Below are 16299 nucleotides of genomic sequence, written 5' to 3'. Positions count from 1 at the left end.
ACAACCCTTAAAAAGCTCTATCAAATTTAGTTTATGTACTCTTTTTACATTTGAAATTTAGTTATACTTTTTTTTCAAGGAATTTAGTTCCTCTAACTTTTGAATTTAAAAATGTAAGCACAATTGTTAATTGTTAAATTCAAGATCATAAGAACGCCATTTTTTTTTTGTTACATGGTTACTAAATTTTAATTTCAAAATGTTACAACAACAAATTGAATAGAATAATTTTAATAGTGTTAACAGTTGGACCTAAACTTTAAAATTTAAAAAGTAAATGGATTAAATTCTTGAAAATAAAAGCAGAAATTTCAAATACAAAGAGTACAGGGACTTAAAACATATTTTAACAAAAAAATAAAAGGTAAAAACACCTCTTTGGTCCTTCTCAATTTCGATATCGAGCAAATTGGTCACTCTAAAAAAACTTGAAGCAATTTAATTGCTATCAATTTCAAGAGTGAGCAAATAAGTGCAATAACCACCACGTCAATGTTTTCCATCAATAGTATATAATTTTAATTGGTATAATAACAAATTTACCCTCACTTGGGGGCTAAATTTGGTAAATCAGAACAAAACTGACAGAATGTGTAAATGTTACAAGTTAAATTTGTTAAATCAAGACCAATTGACAAAATGCATAAAGTTTGAGAGCTAAATTTATTATGATGCCAATGAAAGATATGTATAGTTGACAAAAAAAACATTAACGGTTGTGATTAATTATCCTTAGTTACTCATTTTTGAAATTAACAGAGATTAAATTGCTCTAACTTTTTTAGAGAGACCAATTTACGCAATATCAAAATTAATAAAGAGTATTGAGGTTTCTTTCAATAACATTTGAACTGGGTCGACTGGATAGACCAAGAATCGGCTAGAGATGGTATTGAACTAGTTGAATCATGAACTAGTACACACCAATTGAATCAAATTAAAAAACAGTTAAATCAGATTTTTAAAAAAAATATATATTTTAATATTTTTTATCGAATTAGTGATTTAACCAATTTGATTAATATTCCGGCTCTAAAAATATCGGTTTCTTTTACCTAAATAAAACTACGGATTAGATCAACAATGAGATAAAAATGGGATGATGGTGACAGTATTCAAAACAAAGACTATGCGGGTCAAAAAGGTAATTTCGTCAATGTTCCTATTTTAGTTAAGAGTTTAGCGGTTATATTTGAAAGGTCGGTACCGTTCCAAGTCAGAAAGAGAGGCCGAAACGAAGAAACCAACGGCCATTGCAAATTTGCCTTGGCATTTGCCATTGCCGCCTTCTTCTTCTTCTTCAACTCTCTTTCTCTTCTTCGTCGTAACGCACTGTTAGAGTCACATAGAGATAAAGTTTAGTTAATTTTGTTTCTTTTTTTCTCTTTTGATTCATCCATTTTTAGCGGTTTCTCGCTACGTTTGTTTTCTTGGATCATTTTTACTCACTACAAATGTTTTCCTCTTTTTAATTAAAGTCTCATTCTCTTTTCAGTTTTTTTTCATTTTTCTGAATTGAAAGCTCGAAGCGCTTCGTTTGAATTGAAGCTCGAAGGTGAGAGGATCTGTTTGATTATGTTTGAATTTTTGAAATGGTTTCTCGTTTAGCATTAATGTAGATGTATAGTTCTTACATTTTGATTTGGAAATTGGAAGCATCAATGGAGAACATGTAAGTAATTGAAAATTTGACTTGAGATTTCATGCTTCTGAAATGCAGCCCCGCGAAACAGAAGGCTTCGAAGCAGAGGAAACGACGCGATTTCTGGTTCTAAGGTGATTTCTCTTTGCTTTTGTATGCTTGAATAGAAGCTAGAAGGTGTGAAGATTGTTTGAATCGCATTAATTTTGTTTAGAATTTTTGAAATTGTTTCTCATTCGAATTAACGTAAATGTATAATTCTTACGTAGATCAATGGAACATACAAGTATTTGAAATTTGACTCGAGGTTTCATGTTTTGAAGTACAGAAAAGGCTTAGAAGCAGAGGAAACCACGCGAATTCTGGTTCTAAGGTGATTTCTCCTCGCTTTTTGTTGCTTGAATTGAAGAAGCTCCAAGGTAAGAGGATTGTTTAAATCGCATTAATTTCATTTTTGATGTTCGAATTTTGAAATTGTTTCTCATTTAACAGTAATTCTTACGTTTTCTTTTTTTTTTTAATTTGGTAGGTTGAATGGAACATACAAGTATTTGTAATTCGTCTCGAGATTCCATTTTTTAAACTACAGCAAAAAAGGCTTCGAGGATACAGTGCGTTTGAAGGATCTTTTTAGGCAGGTTTAGATGGCATTGAAAATTTGATTATATTTTTGTGAAAAAGAACAAAAAAGAAGGGTTGGGATAAGGGAGAAACTGGGAACAATGAGTGAAGATTCAGAATTTCAAGAGCCAGGAGAGAAAATTTTCGTTTCTGTTAGAGTAAGGCCATTGAACGATAAAGAGAGAAAATCTGATTGGGAATGCATTAACAATGACACCATTATTTTCAAGAATAGCTTGCCTGAACGCTCTATGTTCCCTGCCGCTTACACATTTGGTACGCATTTCCCCTGTTTTTTATTTTTCCATTGGGTTAACATAGTAAACATAATTTGCTTGTCTTTTCATTGTCAAACAATATTTGGAATTGAGATTGTCTTCTAATCATGGTAATCTTCACAATTTTATTGTGAATAGACAGAGTATATGACTGTGACTGCCCTACGAAACAAGTATATGATGAAGGAGCTAAACACATTGCACTTTCAGTACTAAATGGCATCAATTGTAAGTAATCTTTGTTTCTATTTCATGGTATGTATAACTATTTAATAAAATGGATGTTATTAGTGATGGGTTTTTTCTTTTTTTACCTTCAGCAAGCATATTTGCATATGGGCAAACAAGTAGTGGAAAGACATATACAATGAGGGGAATCACTGAATATGCAGTAGCAGATATATATGATTACATTGAAAGGGTAAAATGATAAATTTTGGGATCAATTTTTTTCTTACTATAATGTAGAATGGAAAATGACATTTTTGTTCTGATCAATATCTTAGCATAAGGAAAGAGAATTTGTGGTGAAATTCTCTGCCATGGAGATTTATAATGAAGCTGTGAGAGATCTCCTTAGCTTGGATAGTACCCCACTCAGACTCCTAGATGATCCAGAGGTCAAATTTCTTTTTCCATTCTTTAACCTTTACGGTCGCCTTTCTGCATGAGCATTACCTTACCAATACTGATACCGCCGTTTTCGATTCACAGAGGGGAACCGTTGTGGAGAGACTAACCGAGGAGACCCTAAGAGACAAGGACCATCTTGAGGAGCTCCTTTCTATATGTGAAGGTGAAGTGTTTCTAAAACACCGTTGATCTTGTCTCATATTCTTTTGTTTCACTGGATGACATTTTTATATGCATTTTGGCATATATACTTGCACAGCTCAAAGGCAGATAGGAGAGACCGCTTTGAACGAAACTAGCTCGAGATCTCATCAGATTTTACGGCTAGTAGGCATCCTGTACTTGAGTATAAGCCTTGTTTATCAATGTTGTGCTAGTCTTACAGCTACATTTAATGATATTTGCAGACGATTGAAAGCTCAGCTCGTGAATATGCAGGAGCCGAAAATTCAAGCGTTCTTTCAGCTTCCGTGGTATAATACAGTTACCTTCTTAAAACACTAAGGCAGTTGTGTTGTAAGTTGAATAAGTAATGAAATTTAACTTGGGTTTTCCTATACAGAACTTTGTTGATTTAGCTGGAAGTGAGCGTGCCTCTCAGACCTTATCTGCTGGTACAAGATTGAAAGAAGGCTGCCACATAAATCGGAGTTTATTAACTCTCGGAACTGTGATTCGCAAACTAAGGTTAGCTTTCTTTTTTTCTTCAATTTTGGCATCTTTAACACATATGCACAGCATAATATTGTTTATGACCATTTTACAAGGCACTATATTTTGCAGCAAGGGAAGAAATAGCCATGTACCTTACAGAGACTCTAAGCTAACACGCATACTCCAGAATGCCTTAGGAGGCAATGCCAGAACAGCCATCATTTGCACTATGAGTCCCGACCGCAGTCATGTCGAGCAATCGAGAAACACTCTCTCGTTCGCGAGTTGTGCTAAAGAGGTAACAACTAATGCACAGGTCAATTTAGTTATGTCAGATAAGGCATTAGTAAAGCAATTGCAAAGGGAATTGGCTAAACTGGAGAATGAAATGAAGAGCTTGGGCTCAGCTCCAGTCAAACGTGATACTGCTAGCTTGCTAAGAGAAAAAGAGCTACTCGTTGAGCAGGTGATTGCAGGAACTTGTATGTTCAACGCGGGAAAATAAGAACATGTCATAACATACACGATTTACTCATGTTAAACCGTGCTTTTTCTCTGTTTGAGAATCTACAGATGGCCAAAGAGATTGAAGAATTGACTCGACAACGTGATCTAGCTCAATCTCGAGTTGAGAATTTGCTTCTGTCGGTTAGAGAAGTTCAAATGCTAAAGAGTGGAGAATATTCATCGAATTCGTCAGAAGTGACCAATGTTCCATGTACGGTTGATTACAGCAATCATAAGGATATTGTTACACCTAGTGTGCCTATAACCAACAACAACCACCAATATGATGGGCATCCAGAGAACTCTGAAGAGGAATGTCATCTCGATGGCATTACTACGAAGTTCGTTGAGCCTGATCCAAGCAAGGGTTGGGACAAGGTTGCTCAAAGAAAAGATGAAAAGTTCGAAGATAACTGCAAGGAAGTTCGATGCATTGAATTTGAAGATTCGAGTATTGAGATGAATGAAAAAGAAAAAGTTGCCTCTTTGAATCCTGAGAAAAATGAAGGGAAACCAACCGTTGAAACCAATGAGTTATGGATCGATCTTGTGGAAGATGGAAAACCGGCCACGAAGGAGGCTGTTATCAAGGAAATCGAAGCTGATAATTTATCAGCTGATCCTGAGGAAGAGCAAGGAAAAGTATCCCTAACCGAGACAGAACTGAGTATCGAAAAGCTGGAAGGTGATGACTTGTCCAGTAATCCAAAGGAAAATGTAGAAGATTTACGATCAAGTCATGTTAATAAAGATGAAACTTGTGACGCATTGAAACAAAAAGTACAGGAACTACAAAAGACCATTAAGTTCCTTGTTAGGTATCACATTATGGGGGATTCACCTTCTTTATTAGATGCAGCTAGCTCCGCTAGTAGCATGAGTAGGAGCAGAAGCTGTAAGGCGATCGTCACGACAATGCCATCTTCACCTAGGTTCGAGAAATCACAACAGAATGAAACCGTACCCTCTTTCACAGAAGCTGAAATGGACTTCATCGAAAGAGCTAAAACCCTTTCTCAAAAGCTTTCTAACTCGAAAGACGATAACAGAAATGCAAAGATGTCTAGATGTAACTCTCAAGCTTCTATTACTAGTGGTTCCACTGAAGAACAAAGTGTAAAAGATGTTGATGTGGAAGAAACCTGTAGTGAAGTCAATTTTCCTCCTCGACCATGGAAATCATTTGCTAGTGGTTCCAAGAGAAGAACTTCCTTCTCCATAGATTTTTCTGAAGGTGGTAGTGACACAAAAACACGTCAGGAAAAGCAAATTGATAAGAATTTGGTGATAAATATTTCCTTCCTTTTCTCCATTTTTTTCTACTTCAAAATGAATACATGCTGCAATGCTTTGTTGTTTAGCTACTAACATATGTTTGATGGTAGGTACCTGAAACCAAGACTGAGAACTCACAGGAAACTAACCATTCTACGAAACTGCACTCGAGTTGGCCTGAAGAATTCGGGAATCTGCAGAGAACGATAATCGAGCTTTGGGATAAATGCAACGTACCATTAATCCACAGAACCTATTTCATCTTGCTTTTCAAAGGTGATCCTTCTGATTCTGTGTATATGGAGGTAGAGCTTAGAAGATTGTCTTTTTTGAAGAACTCAATGTCTTCATTGGGAAGAAATGGTTGGAAAGATAGTCCAATTGACACAGCTGCTTCAAGGTAAAATTTCAAGATTCTCTTGGATACAAGTAGTGTATAATGCACATTTATCTCTACTTAAACCAAAAACTCCAACTCAAATTCTATTTAGTTTAGTTGAATCATAAATTATGACTTAAGATTCCCTTAATTGAACATAGCCCTGCACATTTAGCCATATTTGTCATACACTTGTTCGAACTTATGTTATGCACATTTAGCTTAAATTCGTCTTTATTAACTCAAATTCAAATTCGACCAACTTGATTTAATTTAATTCAATAATTTGAATCAGCCAACTTAAATTCAAATTGATCTAAACCTAAATTTGATCCAAACTTAACCAAAAAGTGTTAGCTGTAATTATAATGTATATTGCACTCCAAAAAAGTGTCGAACCTTGAAAACAACATTGTTGAAAGAGATAGCTAAACTCTAAAACTTAGACCATAAAATGGACATGAAATATATAAAAATAATATCCAAGCTCAAAATAATTTGAACAAATAATTTAAATAACTAATAACATCAAATTCTAACGGAAAACAACTTTAACTTAGAACAAACCATACCGAATTTAAATGTCTAGATTATGCATTAGGGCCGAATTTAAATGTCTAGATTATGCATTAGCGGTGAAGGGAGGGGCGCTGCAGGGTCCGGGGCACCCTAAATGAGAAATTGCTTCTTTAAATCCTTAAATTTATAAAATATTAAGTTATGATAAAATTATAGTTTTCTCTCCTAAAAATGCTAGAATTTCAATTTAGTCCTTTTGAAAATCATAAAGATATAAGTCAATATAGGTTAAAATTATATTTTAGCTCTCTTAAAAATATATAACTAATCTCAATTCCTAGAAAAATTCTGACTTGAAATATGGAAACAACCTTTTAGACCTGATTGAATATAAAGTAATTGGTTTAATGGTGACAGTGCAAAGGATTTGATGCGTGAGAGAAGAATGTTATACAAGCAAATACAGAAGAAGTTCTCGAAAAAACAGAGAGAGGAACTATACAAGAAGTGGGGAATTGGGTTGAACACAAAGCAGAGGAGCTCACAGTTAGCCCGCCGTTTATGGACAAACACACAAGACATGGGACATGTGAAGGAAAGTGCAGCTCTGGTAGCCAAGTTATTGGGTCTTGTGGAACCAAGTCAAGCACCCAAGGAAGTAGTTGGACTCAGTATCTTGCCCCGATCCGTAACCCGAAGATCCAGCAGCTGGAAAAATGTCATTCCTCCTCTGTTATAGAAGAAGGTAGAGCGCAGCACACCATATTACGGATAAAACTTTAGCTCCAGTCACCAGCAGCCTTAACGAGACCTTGCTCATGCGCGGATTGTGACATATACACTATATAGATTGATATATATATATATATACTTTGCAAGGTGGTGGTGAAATGAAATCATCTCAATTTCTAAATTGGGAGCTGCACATTGACCAGACTTTTTAGTAATGGATTCAATTTGTTGTATTTTATTTTTTACTATAAATTCTTATTGTTGTATTTGATGTGTGAATTGCCAAAGAATGTAATCATGGAATGGAGTTTTTATTTGATTAATCACAACATTTTCATGGCTTAACTCTGTTGAGGTAATTTTAAAATTCTAGGATAGTTGAATTTACTTAATAAATTAGTGTTGATGTTGGATTGAAATAGAAGTACGTGACATTTGATCATATACCAAAAACATATCAATCATATCTTATTGGCAGGGTTTGAACCTGATGATATAAATCAGTGTGGGGGAAGAGATGTTATAGTCTATGCCAATGTCACGCTTCCATTTTATGAATTCAATTGTTGTAAAAAATTTATTATAATTTAATTCATTAAGATATACGACTTTTTACTAATAAAGTTTAATATTACATAATCTCATAAATTCTTTTTTTTTTCATAATCAATATTAAATGATCCTTTATGTAAAGACCGGTGCTTCAATCAAAATTTTTTTTTGAAAATTTCTACAAGTAATTGCTAAGATTTATTTAAAATCGTAGTTAAATTTCTTTTGGTACTTAAATTATCTTCTTCTTTTTTTATATTGTAATGAATAAAAATAATAATTATGAGTCGGTGAATATTATTATATGATCATATTGATTCTCCATAACTGTATCATTTCGGGTCATCTATTAATTTTGATCCGAATTCAAAATTTTATTTTGATTAATCTAAATCTATTTCCAACTCCATATGATTTATTAACTTAAACTTGTCAAACTTGAACATAAATAAAAATTAATTAAAAATTATTGTACTAAAAACTACACGAATCCGAGTGTTAAACACAAATGATAATAATCTTACTAAAGCAACGAATGATTTAAATCCGAGTAGTTGATGAATAAGCAACGCTAATACTTGACAAAGAACCGAAGAGAGAATCATTAAAATTAATTGTGATGCATCTCTGGGATAATCCCATGGCAGGTATTGTGATGGTGTGCCGTGATTCAAATGGTGTCATAGTTGATGCCTGAGATTTTATTCGAAATTTTCTCAATTCAGGTCCTTTTCTTTCCTGTTCTTTTTTTAGTAGCAGTGAAAATAAACTAATTGATAGGATAGCCATTTATACTAGCAGGAGCGAAGCTAGAACAAATTTTTAGGGGCCGAATGAAATTTTAATTTTTTATAGTTTATATTTTTATAATTTTTAAAGGATTAAATCAAACTTTTATAATTGGAGTCAAAGTACAATTTTATCTTTACTAATTTAAATTTTTAAAAAAAAATTAAGGAGCTAAATAAAAATCTTTCATTTTAGGGGGGCCAGACTATTGCCAGCCCTCCTTTATCTGCCTCTGTACATTAGGAGATGAAACTATTCACCTATTTTTATCTCGGATTTTTAATCAATTTACTGATTGGCTAGTTAAAATAACTTCTATAATAAGACATGTTTGTAAGTTTTTTATATTCTACCCTACTTAATGGGTCTCACACTTTTATATTTTAATAAAATAGATAATGCTTTTATCTAGTTTAATTTAATGTAATCGAACTGTTTTGTTTCTCTTCACTAAAAAAAAATACTCGAATATCTTAAAATTCCAAAATAATCTAAACTCAAAATTATTTGAAGAATAAAATATTACTCAAATATATAAAAGAAAAAGGTGATTTTAGAAGAAAAAAAAAACAAATTCTAAAATGGGCCCTCAGGCCTAGCCAGGTTTTGAAGAAAGGTGGGCACCTTTAAAGCAAAGAAGTGGGTCATCTCCCAACGGAAAGCCCTCGGAAAAAGCATATGGGTAGTCACAGATTTTTTTCATCCCATAATTCGGTTTGGTTCGATTTTTATTTTTTAAATATGATAATTTAATTTTTTACATTATTTTATAAATTTTCAAAATCTTGTATTTTAATTTTTTGAAAAGTAAATATATAAAAATTTTAAGGTATTTTTATTATTTTAAAATGTTTAATTTTATAAAAAAATTTAAAATTAATTATAAATTAAAAAGATAGAGTTGGGCTCAATTCAAGTTATCACAATTTTTTTTTTCACAACGCAGGCCAATAATGCACTCTGCCATTACTGAATATATGTACTTGTTTTTGAGAAATAATATATATAAATATATTTAATTTGTGTCTTTGTGTTTGCTATCTACTGTCTATCCAATTTTTTTTTTTTTTTATTTTACAAATATAGATTAAATTTTAGAAACGTATACGTAACTTGAATCTAACTTGTTATAAGTTTGGGAATTAACTCGTTTTCTGAAGTTAGCTAATTATTAGTTAAAGAGTAGATTATAAAAATAATCACTTTTGTTTGTCTCGGATTACATTTTAATCATTTATGTTTGAAATGTTACATTTTAACCACTTACGTTATGGTTTTGTTATGAAGTGGTTACTCTATTGTTAAGCTCCGTTACCTCCCTAATAGCGGTCTTACGTGGCAGTTCAAATGGGTTTTTAATACCAACTTGAATGTCTTACGTGACAATCCAAATTAAGTTGGCATTTAAAACTCATTTGGTCTGTCACGTAAGACTGCTGTTAAGAACGATAACGTAAGTGATTAAAACGTAACACTTTAAATAAAAATGACTATTTTTATAGTTTAATGATTCTTTTTGATAAATTAACAAAGAATGATATTAAATATAAGTGTATTAAAAGGAAGCATCTTATCTTAAAACATGCATTAATAATATTCTTCATGATAATGATTGGCTGCGTGTTTTCTGCATTGCAAACTTTGATTTTTGCATATTTTAAGACCCAAGGACCTGAATACAAGGACCAAAAAGCAAATTAATTTTAAAACAAATCAATTTTGCTGTGTGGATGGATGAGGAGTTTGATTTTTAATTAGTTTGGAATTTCAATGAAAATAATAATAATATTGAAAGAGTTTATTTTATGAATGAAGTATTACTTAGATTCGACTTTATATTTAATCGAGATCATTATATCTTTCAGATATTGAAAATCATTGATTAAAAAAAATATATTTCGAAAGGATAAATCCAGTATGTTTCAATGTTCGTGTTGTAGTTTTTGTTTCATACCTATATTCAATTTGATATTTTAGTTTTATGTACTATAATCCGGTTATGATAATTTGGTAGTTATCTAACTATTGGTAATTTTTTTTCGATTATTTAATTATAAAAGATTATAAAAATAGTCACTCAACTATTTGATTTTGATTTTTTTTTCACCAATTGTTAAATGATTGATGACATGATAACTTTTAAAATTGACATAATAACAACTTTAACCATCAATATTTATACATTGTGTAATTTGGTCTTCTTTGCAGTTTTATTTTTCTTTGTAACCCTTTTGTCTAAAAAGCTAAAAAACAAATTTATCAGCTAAATTTTATCGAAAATATACTAAAAATGAAAACACCCCAAAATTCAAGATAATAATTCTTATTTTTTCTCATTCTTTTAACATTTTTTTTAAATTAACCCTTAATGTCACAAAAAAATTGTAAAAAATACCAAATTATAAATCGTGTAAATATTGAGGGTTAAATTTTTTTAAAAATAAAACTAAATCGACACAATGTATAAATGTTGAGGGTCAAAGTTGTTATTATACCAACTTTAAAAGTTGCCAAGTTAATTTTCTATTAATAATTTAACTATCAGTGATAAAAAAATAAATAGTTAAATAATTAAGTGACCATATTGTAATATTTTATAATTAAGTGATTGAAAAAGAAAATTTACAAATAATTAGTTCACTACCTACCATTATAATTTACTCTTTTATTATTCATTTATTACTAATATTGTACCTTAATCCAAATCTTCAAATGCAGTACAATATGGACTAAAATCAAATTTTGACTTTTTTTGTCTAATTATTAATTTATGTTTATAGCAATTAAAAGTGTTTTAAATGCTAAGAGAAGCCCTTTTCATTTTGCCTCCTAGTTGCTTCCTCTTTTTAGGAATATAAAAAAATTAGAAATTAATCCTTTTAAAGAAAAGCAAGTTTTATTACCATTTAAGTCTTGAATTATATTTATTTTATTTTAGTATAATATGGTTAAATTAAATTGAAGTGATGAATTGAATTAGTTAAATCGAGAATAAATCGAAATATTAGTTTAAAAGTGAAATGTTAGATTGTTTGATTCATGAATTGTTTCGAATCGGTTGAATCAAAAGTTGAATTGATTTTTTTATTTTTTTAAAAATTTTTATGCTTTTTATTTAATTAAATTCAACGAACCAATCAAATAAATCAAATAAAAAACAATGATTTGATTTGTTTAACTATTGGTCCGATTTTGAGTGCTTTAATTTTTACGGTAAATAATTAATAATAAAAAATAAAATTGAATAATTGAAAATTATTTTGATTTCATAATTAGATAATAATTAAATGGATGTCAGCAGTGGGTTTTAAAAAGTGTGGAAAAATGGAAAAGAAAAAAAAGAGAGAAAGAAGTCACCTTTGTTGTGCAACGTATGGCGTCGTTTCCATCAAGTTTCAATCCTTACAGTCACTGAGTGGTAGCACACGCTACCTCTGTACTTCCACCATTCCCACCTCTCTAAAGCTCTCCCACTTCCCCATAATACCATACCCAAACTCTGTTTCTTTTTTTTTTTTCTCTATGGAAATAACGGCTAATGCAATATTCTTCTTCTTCCTTACCCTCTTCACCTTCAACCTCGTCATCCCATTTTGTTTCGCTCAGCATCACAGCACCGTCATATTATCAGAGATCCAAGCCCTGACGTCATTCAAACGGAGCGTTTTCAGTGACCCATTCGCCGTTCTCGATGGTTGGGATGAGTCCACGCCGGCGGCTCCCTGTGACTGGCGAGGTGTTGTTTGTTACAACCGCCGTGTCTTCGAGCTACGCTTACCTCGACTTCAACTCGGTGGTCGACTCACTGATCGGTTATGCGAGTTACGTGAGCTAAGGAAACTCAGTCTTCATTCTAACAACTTTAACGGCTCTATCCCCGACGCGCTCTCTCGGTGCACTCTTTTACGCGCCGTTTACTTCCAGTACAACTCGTTCACCGGTAACCTCCCCAGTTCTGTTTTTAACCTCACGAATTTACAAATCCTTAATGTGGCTCATAATTATCTCTCCGGTAAGATCGCCGCCGTTATTCAACCGTCTCTCCGCTACATCGATTTATCTTCAAACGATTTCTCCGGTGAAATGCCGTCGAATTTCTCGGCTGATTCTCAACTACGACTCATCAACTTCTCATACAACCGCTTTTCCGGTGAAGTTCCGGCGAGTATTGGTAAATTCCAATATTTACAATACCTCTGGATCGACTCGAATCAGTTGTACGGAACTTTACCGTCGGCTATAGCGAACTGTTCTTCGTTGATACATTTAAGCGTTGAAGACAATATGCTTAAAGGGCTACTTCCGGGAAGCATTGTCGCCGTTCCGAATCTTCAAGTGCTTGCTCTATCGCGTAACGGACTTTCCGGTCCGGTACCGGAAACCGTTTTCTGTAAATCGTCGGGGAATAAAACGGCGTCTTTGAAGATCGTGGAGCTTGGATTCAATGAGTTCACTGGAGTCATTAAGCCACGAAATAATGGAAGTTGCTTTGCGGTGCCGGCTATGGAGGTTTTGGACCTTCACGAGAATCACATCCATGGCGGTTTTCCATCTTGGTTGACCAGTTTGACCACGTTAAAAATATTAGATATTTCTGGAAACTTCTTCACGGGTTCATTACCGGTCGAAATTGGCAACCTTTTAAACATACAAGAGCTTAGAGTAGCCAACAACTCGCTAAGCGGTTCAGTTCCGAGTCAACTCCTACAATGCCGTTCGTTACAGGTCATTGATTTTGAAGGAAACCGGTTCTCCGGCAACTTACCGGTCTTTTTAACCGAAATAAAGACGTTAAAAAGCCTATCTTTGGCCGGAAATTCGTTCTCAGGTTCAATTCCTGTCGGGTTTGGTAACATTTCAGGACTCGGAACGTTGAACTTGAGTGGAAATAACTTGACCGGAACCGTACCGGAAGATATACTCCGGTTGGGTAATTTATCCATCTTAAACCTTAGTCACAACAAATTTTCTGGCCAAATTCCGAATGGGGTTTCCGCTTTATCAAGCTTGGTGGTTTTAAACTTAAGTGCTTGTGGATTTTCCGGGAAAATTCCTGGAAATTTTGGGTCTTTAATGAAATTAACATCTCTTGATTTAAGTAAGCAGCAACTTTCCGGTGAATTACCTATTGAACTTTTTGGGTTACCAAATTTGCAGATCGTTGCTTTAAACGAAAACAAATTATCCGGTGATATCCCTGAAGGTTTTAGCAGCTTGGTTGGTTTGCAATACTTGAATGTCAGCTGTAACGTGTTCACAGGTCAAATTCCAGAAACTTTTGGATTTCTTCATTCATTAATGGTGCTTTCACTGTCGTATAATCGAATTTCCGGTATGATCCCGTCGGAGCTCGGTAATTGTTCTCAGCTTCAAGTGATTCAGCTTCGTTCGAATCGATTGATCGGCAATGTAACGGCGGATTTCTCTCGGTTGTCTCGTTTAAAAGAGCTTGATTTGGGTTCTAACAAGTTAAATGGTGAAATCCCAGAAGAAATATCCAATTGTTCTTTGATGATTACTTTACTTTTAGATGGAAATCGCCTTACAGGTAACATACCAGATTCATTTTCAAACATGTCTAATTTGAAGTACTTGAATTTATCTAGAAATAATCTTGAAGGTGAGATTCCAAGTGGATTAGGTTCTTTATTCAATGATAGTTCTATATTTTCAATGAATGAAAATTTATGTGGTAAGCCATTGAAAAATGACTGTAAAAATGTGAGAAAAGAGAAACAGAGGAAGCTGATTTTGTTGATTGCTATGGTCATTGGTGGTATTGGGCTATTTGTCGTGTTTTGTTGCGGTTACATTTACAGTCTTCTACGGTGGTGGAAGAGGTGGATGACCGGAGAGAAGAAGCGGAGTACTGGTAGTGCTAGTTCGGGAGAAGATCGAAGTCGTGGAAGTGGTGAAAATGGTGGTCCGAAACTAGTTATGTTCAATAACAAGATAACGTTAGCAGAAACGTTAGAAGCGACGAGGCAATTCGATGAGGAAAATGTGTTGAGTAGGGGACGGTACGGACTTGTTTTCAAGGCTACGTTTCAAGACGGGATGGTGTTATCGATCCGTCGTCTTGTTGATGGAACGATTGATGAAGCTAATTTTAAAAAAGAAGCAGAATTGTTAGGTAAGGTAAAGCATCGGAACATAACGGTTCTCCGAGGATACTATGCCGGACCGCCTGATTTACGACTCCTTGTTTATGACTACATGCCTAATGGAAACTTAGCTACACTCCTCCAAGAAGCATCTCACCAAGATGGACATATGTTGAATTGGCCAATGCTTCATCTTATTGCCCTCGGCATCGCTCGTGGCCTATCGTTTTTGCACTCATTGTCGATACTTCACGGTGACATTAAGCCGCAAAACGTCCTCTTTGATGCCGATTTCGAAGCTCATTTATCTGAGTTCGGACTCGAGAAACTCATAACGGCAACCCCGACGGAAGCTTCAACATCATCAACCGCGGTTGGTTCTTTAGGCTACGTAGCACCGGAAGCTGCTCTAACGGGTCGACCATCTAAAGAAGCCGATGTTTATAGTTTTGGGATCGTATTGCTCGAAATACTCACTGGAAGAAAACCAGTGATGTTTAGCCAAGATGAAGAAGATATTGTGAAATGGGTGAAAAAACAATTGGAAAAAGGACAAATCTCGGAGTTGCTGGAGCCAGGGTTGCTGGAGTTAGACCCAGAATCAAGTGAGTGGGAGGAGTTCTTGTTAGGGGTTAAAGTGGGACTTCTTTGTACTGCACCTGAACCACTTGATAGACCAGCAATGGCTGATATTGTTTTTATGTTGGAAGGGTGTAGGGTTGGAGCAGAAGTTCCATCTTCAGCTGATCCAACCTCTCTACACTCACCGGCTTGAAATTTTTATTTTTAGCTTTTTTGCAATAGAATGACTTGCCTATAAGAAAAGTCATTCTTCATCATTGTGTTGTATTAAATTGGAGAATTTCTGGTTAGATTATTTCAATGTCCTTTTTTCAATTTTCGTGAATTACAATAAGTGAATCAACAACGCGACTAGCTTAATTCATATTAAGGCGATAAACACTCGAATTATTAAATATAATTTAAAATTACAAATTTTAATAGACTTATTTGAAAATAATGTGCTTATTTTATCGATTGAATACACATTTTTAATATACGTTGTCGATTAAGTAAAGGTGACGAAACGGCGCCGTTTGAGGACCCAGCAGGTAACCTCCCGCCAAAAGTATAAAACGTCTAACCTGAAAAGGCCACGTGGCAAGGCAAAGATAGAAAAAAAAAAGGGATGGGAGAGGAGAGGAGAGGAGAGGAGAAAGTAGCCGTTAAATGAGTCAGGACAGAATAAGTTGCTTGAAATTGTCGGAATTTTGACGTTTTTCAGACAAAAATATTTCGTTCAAAATAGATTTAGATTTCTTAATGCCACGTCGGATTCTCATTGTTCTGTTTGACTGGCACGTGGGCAACTTATGATGACGTATTCCGGTCCCACCGGAACAGTGTAAATTGAAGTGTAATGGATGGGAAGTGGGAACAGTTGTGTAGTAGACTTACAGGTTGTGAGTTGAGAGTTATGTTACCCATCTAACCCCACCATTCAAACCCCTCATCACTTCTAACACTTTTCCTTCTTCTAACCTTAGCTTACTAGTCAAATCATTTGAATTTTAGATTTTAATCATCTCAATTTCACATTATTTGAGTTTAAAT

The 16299-nt window shown here is 34.0% G+C and overlaps 2 protein-coding genes across 5 annotated transcripts; both read left to right on the top strand.

The window, feature by feature from the left end:
- The first annotated feature begins 1207 nt into the window (after positions 1 to 1207).
- Positions 1208 to 7585, top strand: LOC121230254 (kinesin-like protein KIN-7F). Of its 4 annotated transcripts, none has more exons than XM_041114730.1 (16): positions 1211 to 1356; positions 1496 to 1555; positions 1721 to 1776; positions 1971 to 2061; positions 2172 to 2539; positions 2680 to 2769; positions 2862 to 2962; positions 3048 to 3161; positions 3256 to 3337; positions 3434 to 3501; positions 3582 to 3647; positions 3737 to 3861; positions 3958 to 4294; positions 4402 to 5619; positions 5721 to 6010; positions 6926 to 7585. In XM_041114730.1, exons 5-16 carry the CDS (start codon positions 2365 to 2367, stop codon positions 7245 to 7247), a joined length of 2988 nt encoding a protein of 995 aa, XP_040970664.1. In that variant the 5' UTR covers positions 1211 to 1356; positions 1496 to 1555; positions 1721 to 1776; positions 1971 to 2061; positions 2172 to 2364; the 3' UTR covers positions 7248 to 7585. The 4 variants fall into 4 exon arrangements, with proteins under 4 accessions (XP_040970666.1, XP_040970664.1, XP_040970665.1 ...); XM_041114731.1 differs by having other exon boundaries at positions 1966 to 2061; XM_041114732.1 differs by having other exon boundaries at positions 1208 to 1555; positions 1966 to 2061.
- Positions 7586 to 11903: 4318 nt separating this feature from the next.
- Positions 11904 to 15582, top strand: LOC121230253 (probable LRR receptor-like serine/threonine-protein kinase At4g36180). Its single transcript, XM_041114729.1, has one exon. The coding sequence runs from the start codon at positions 11906 to 11908 to the stop codon at positions 15458 to 15460; it is 3555 nt and encodes a 1184-aa protein (XP_040970663.1). The 5' UTR covers positions 11904 to 11905; the 3' UTR covers positions 15461 to 15582.
- Positions 15583 to 16299: the final 717 nt, after the last annotated feature.

The sequence above is a fragment of the Gossypium hirsutum genome, chromosome A06 (assembly GCF_007990345.1).
Source record: "Gossypium hirsutum isolate 1008001.06 chromosome A06, Gossypium_hirsutum_v2.1, whole genome shotgun sequence".
Classification (NCBI taxonomy): Eukaryota; Viridiplantae; Streptophyta; class Magnoliopsida; order Malvales; family Malvaceae; genus Gossypium; species Gossypium hirsutum.
This window is presented reverse-complemented; position numbering and strand designations above follow the sequence as displayed.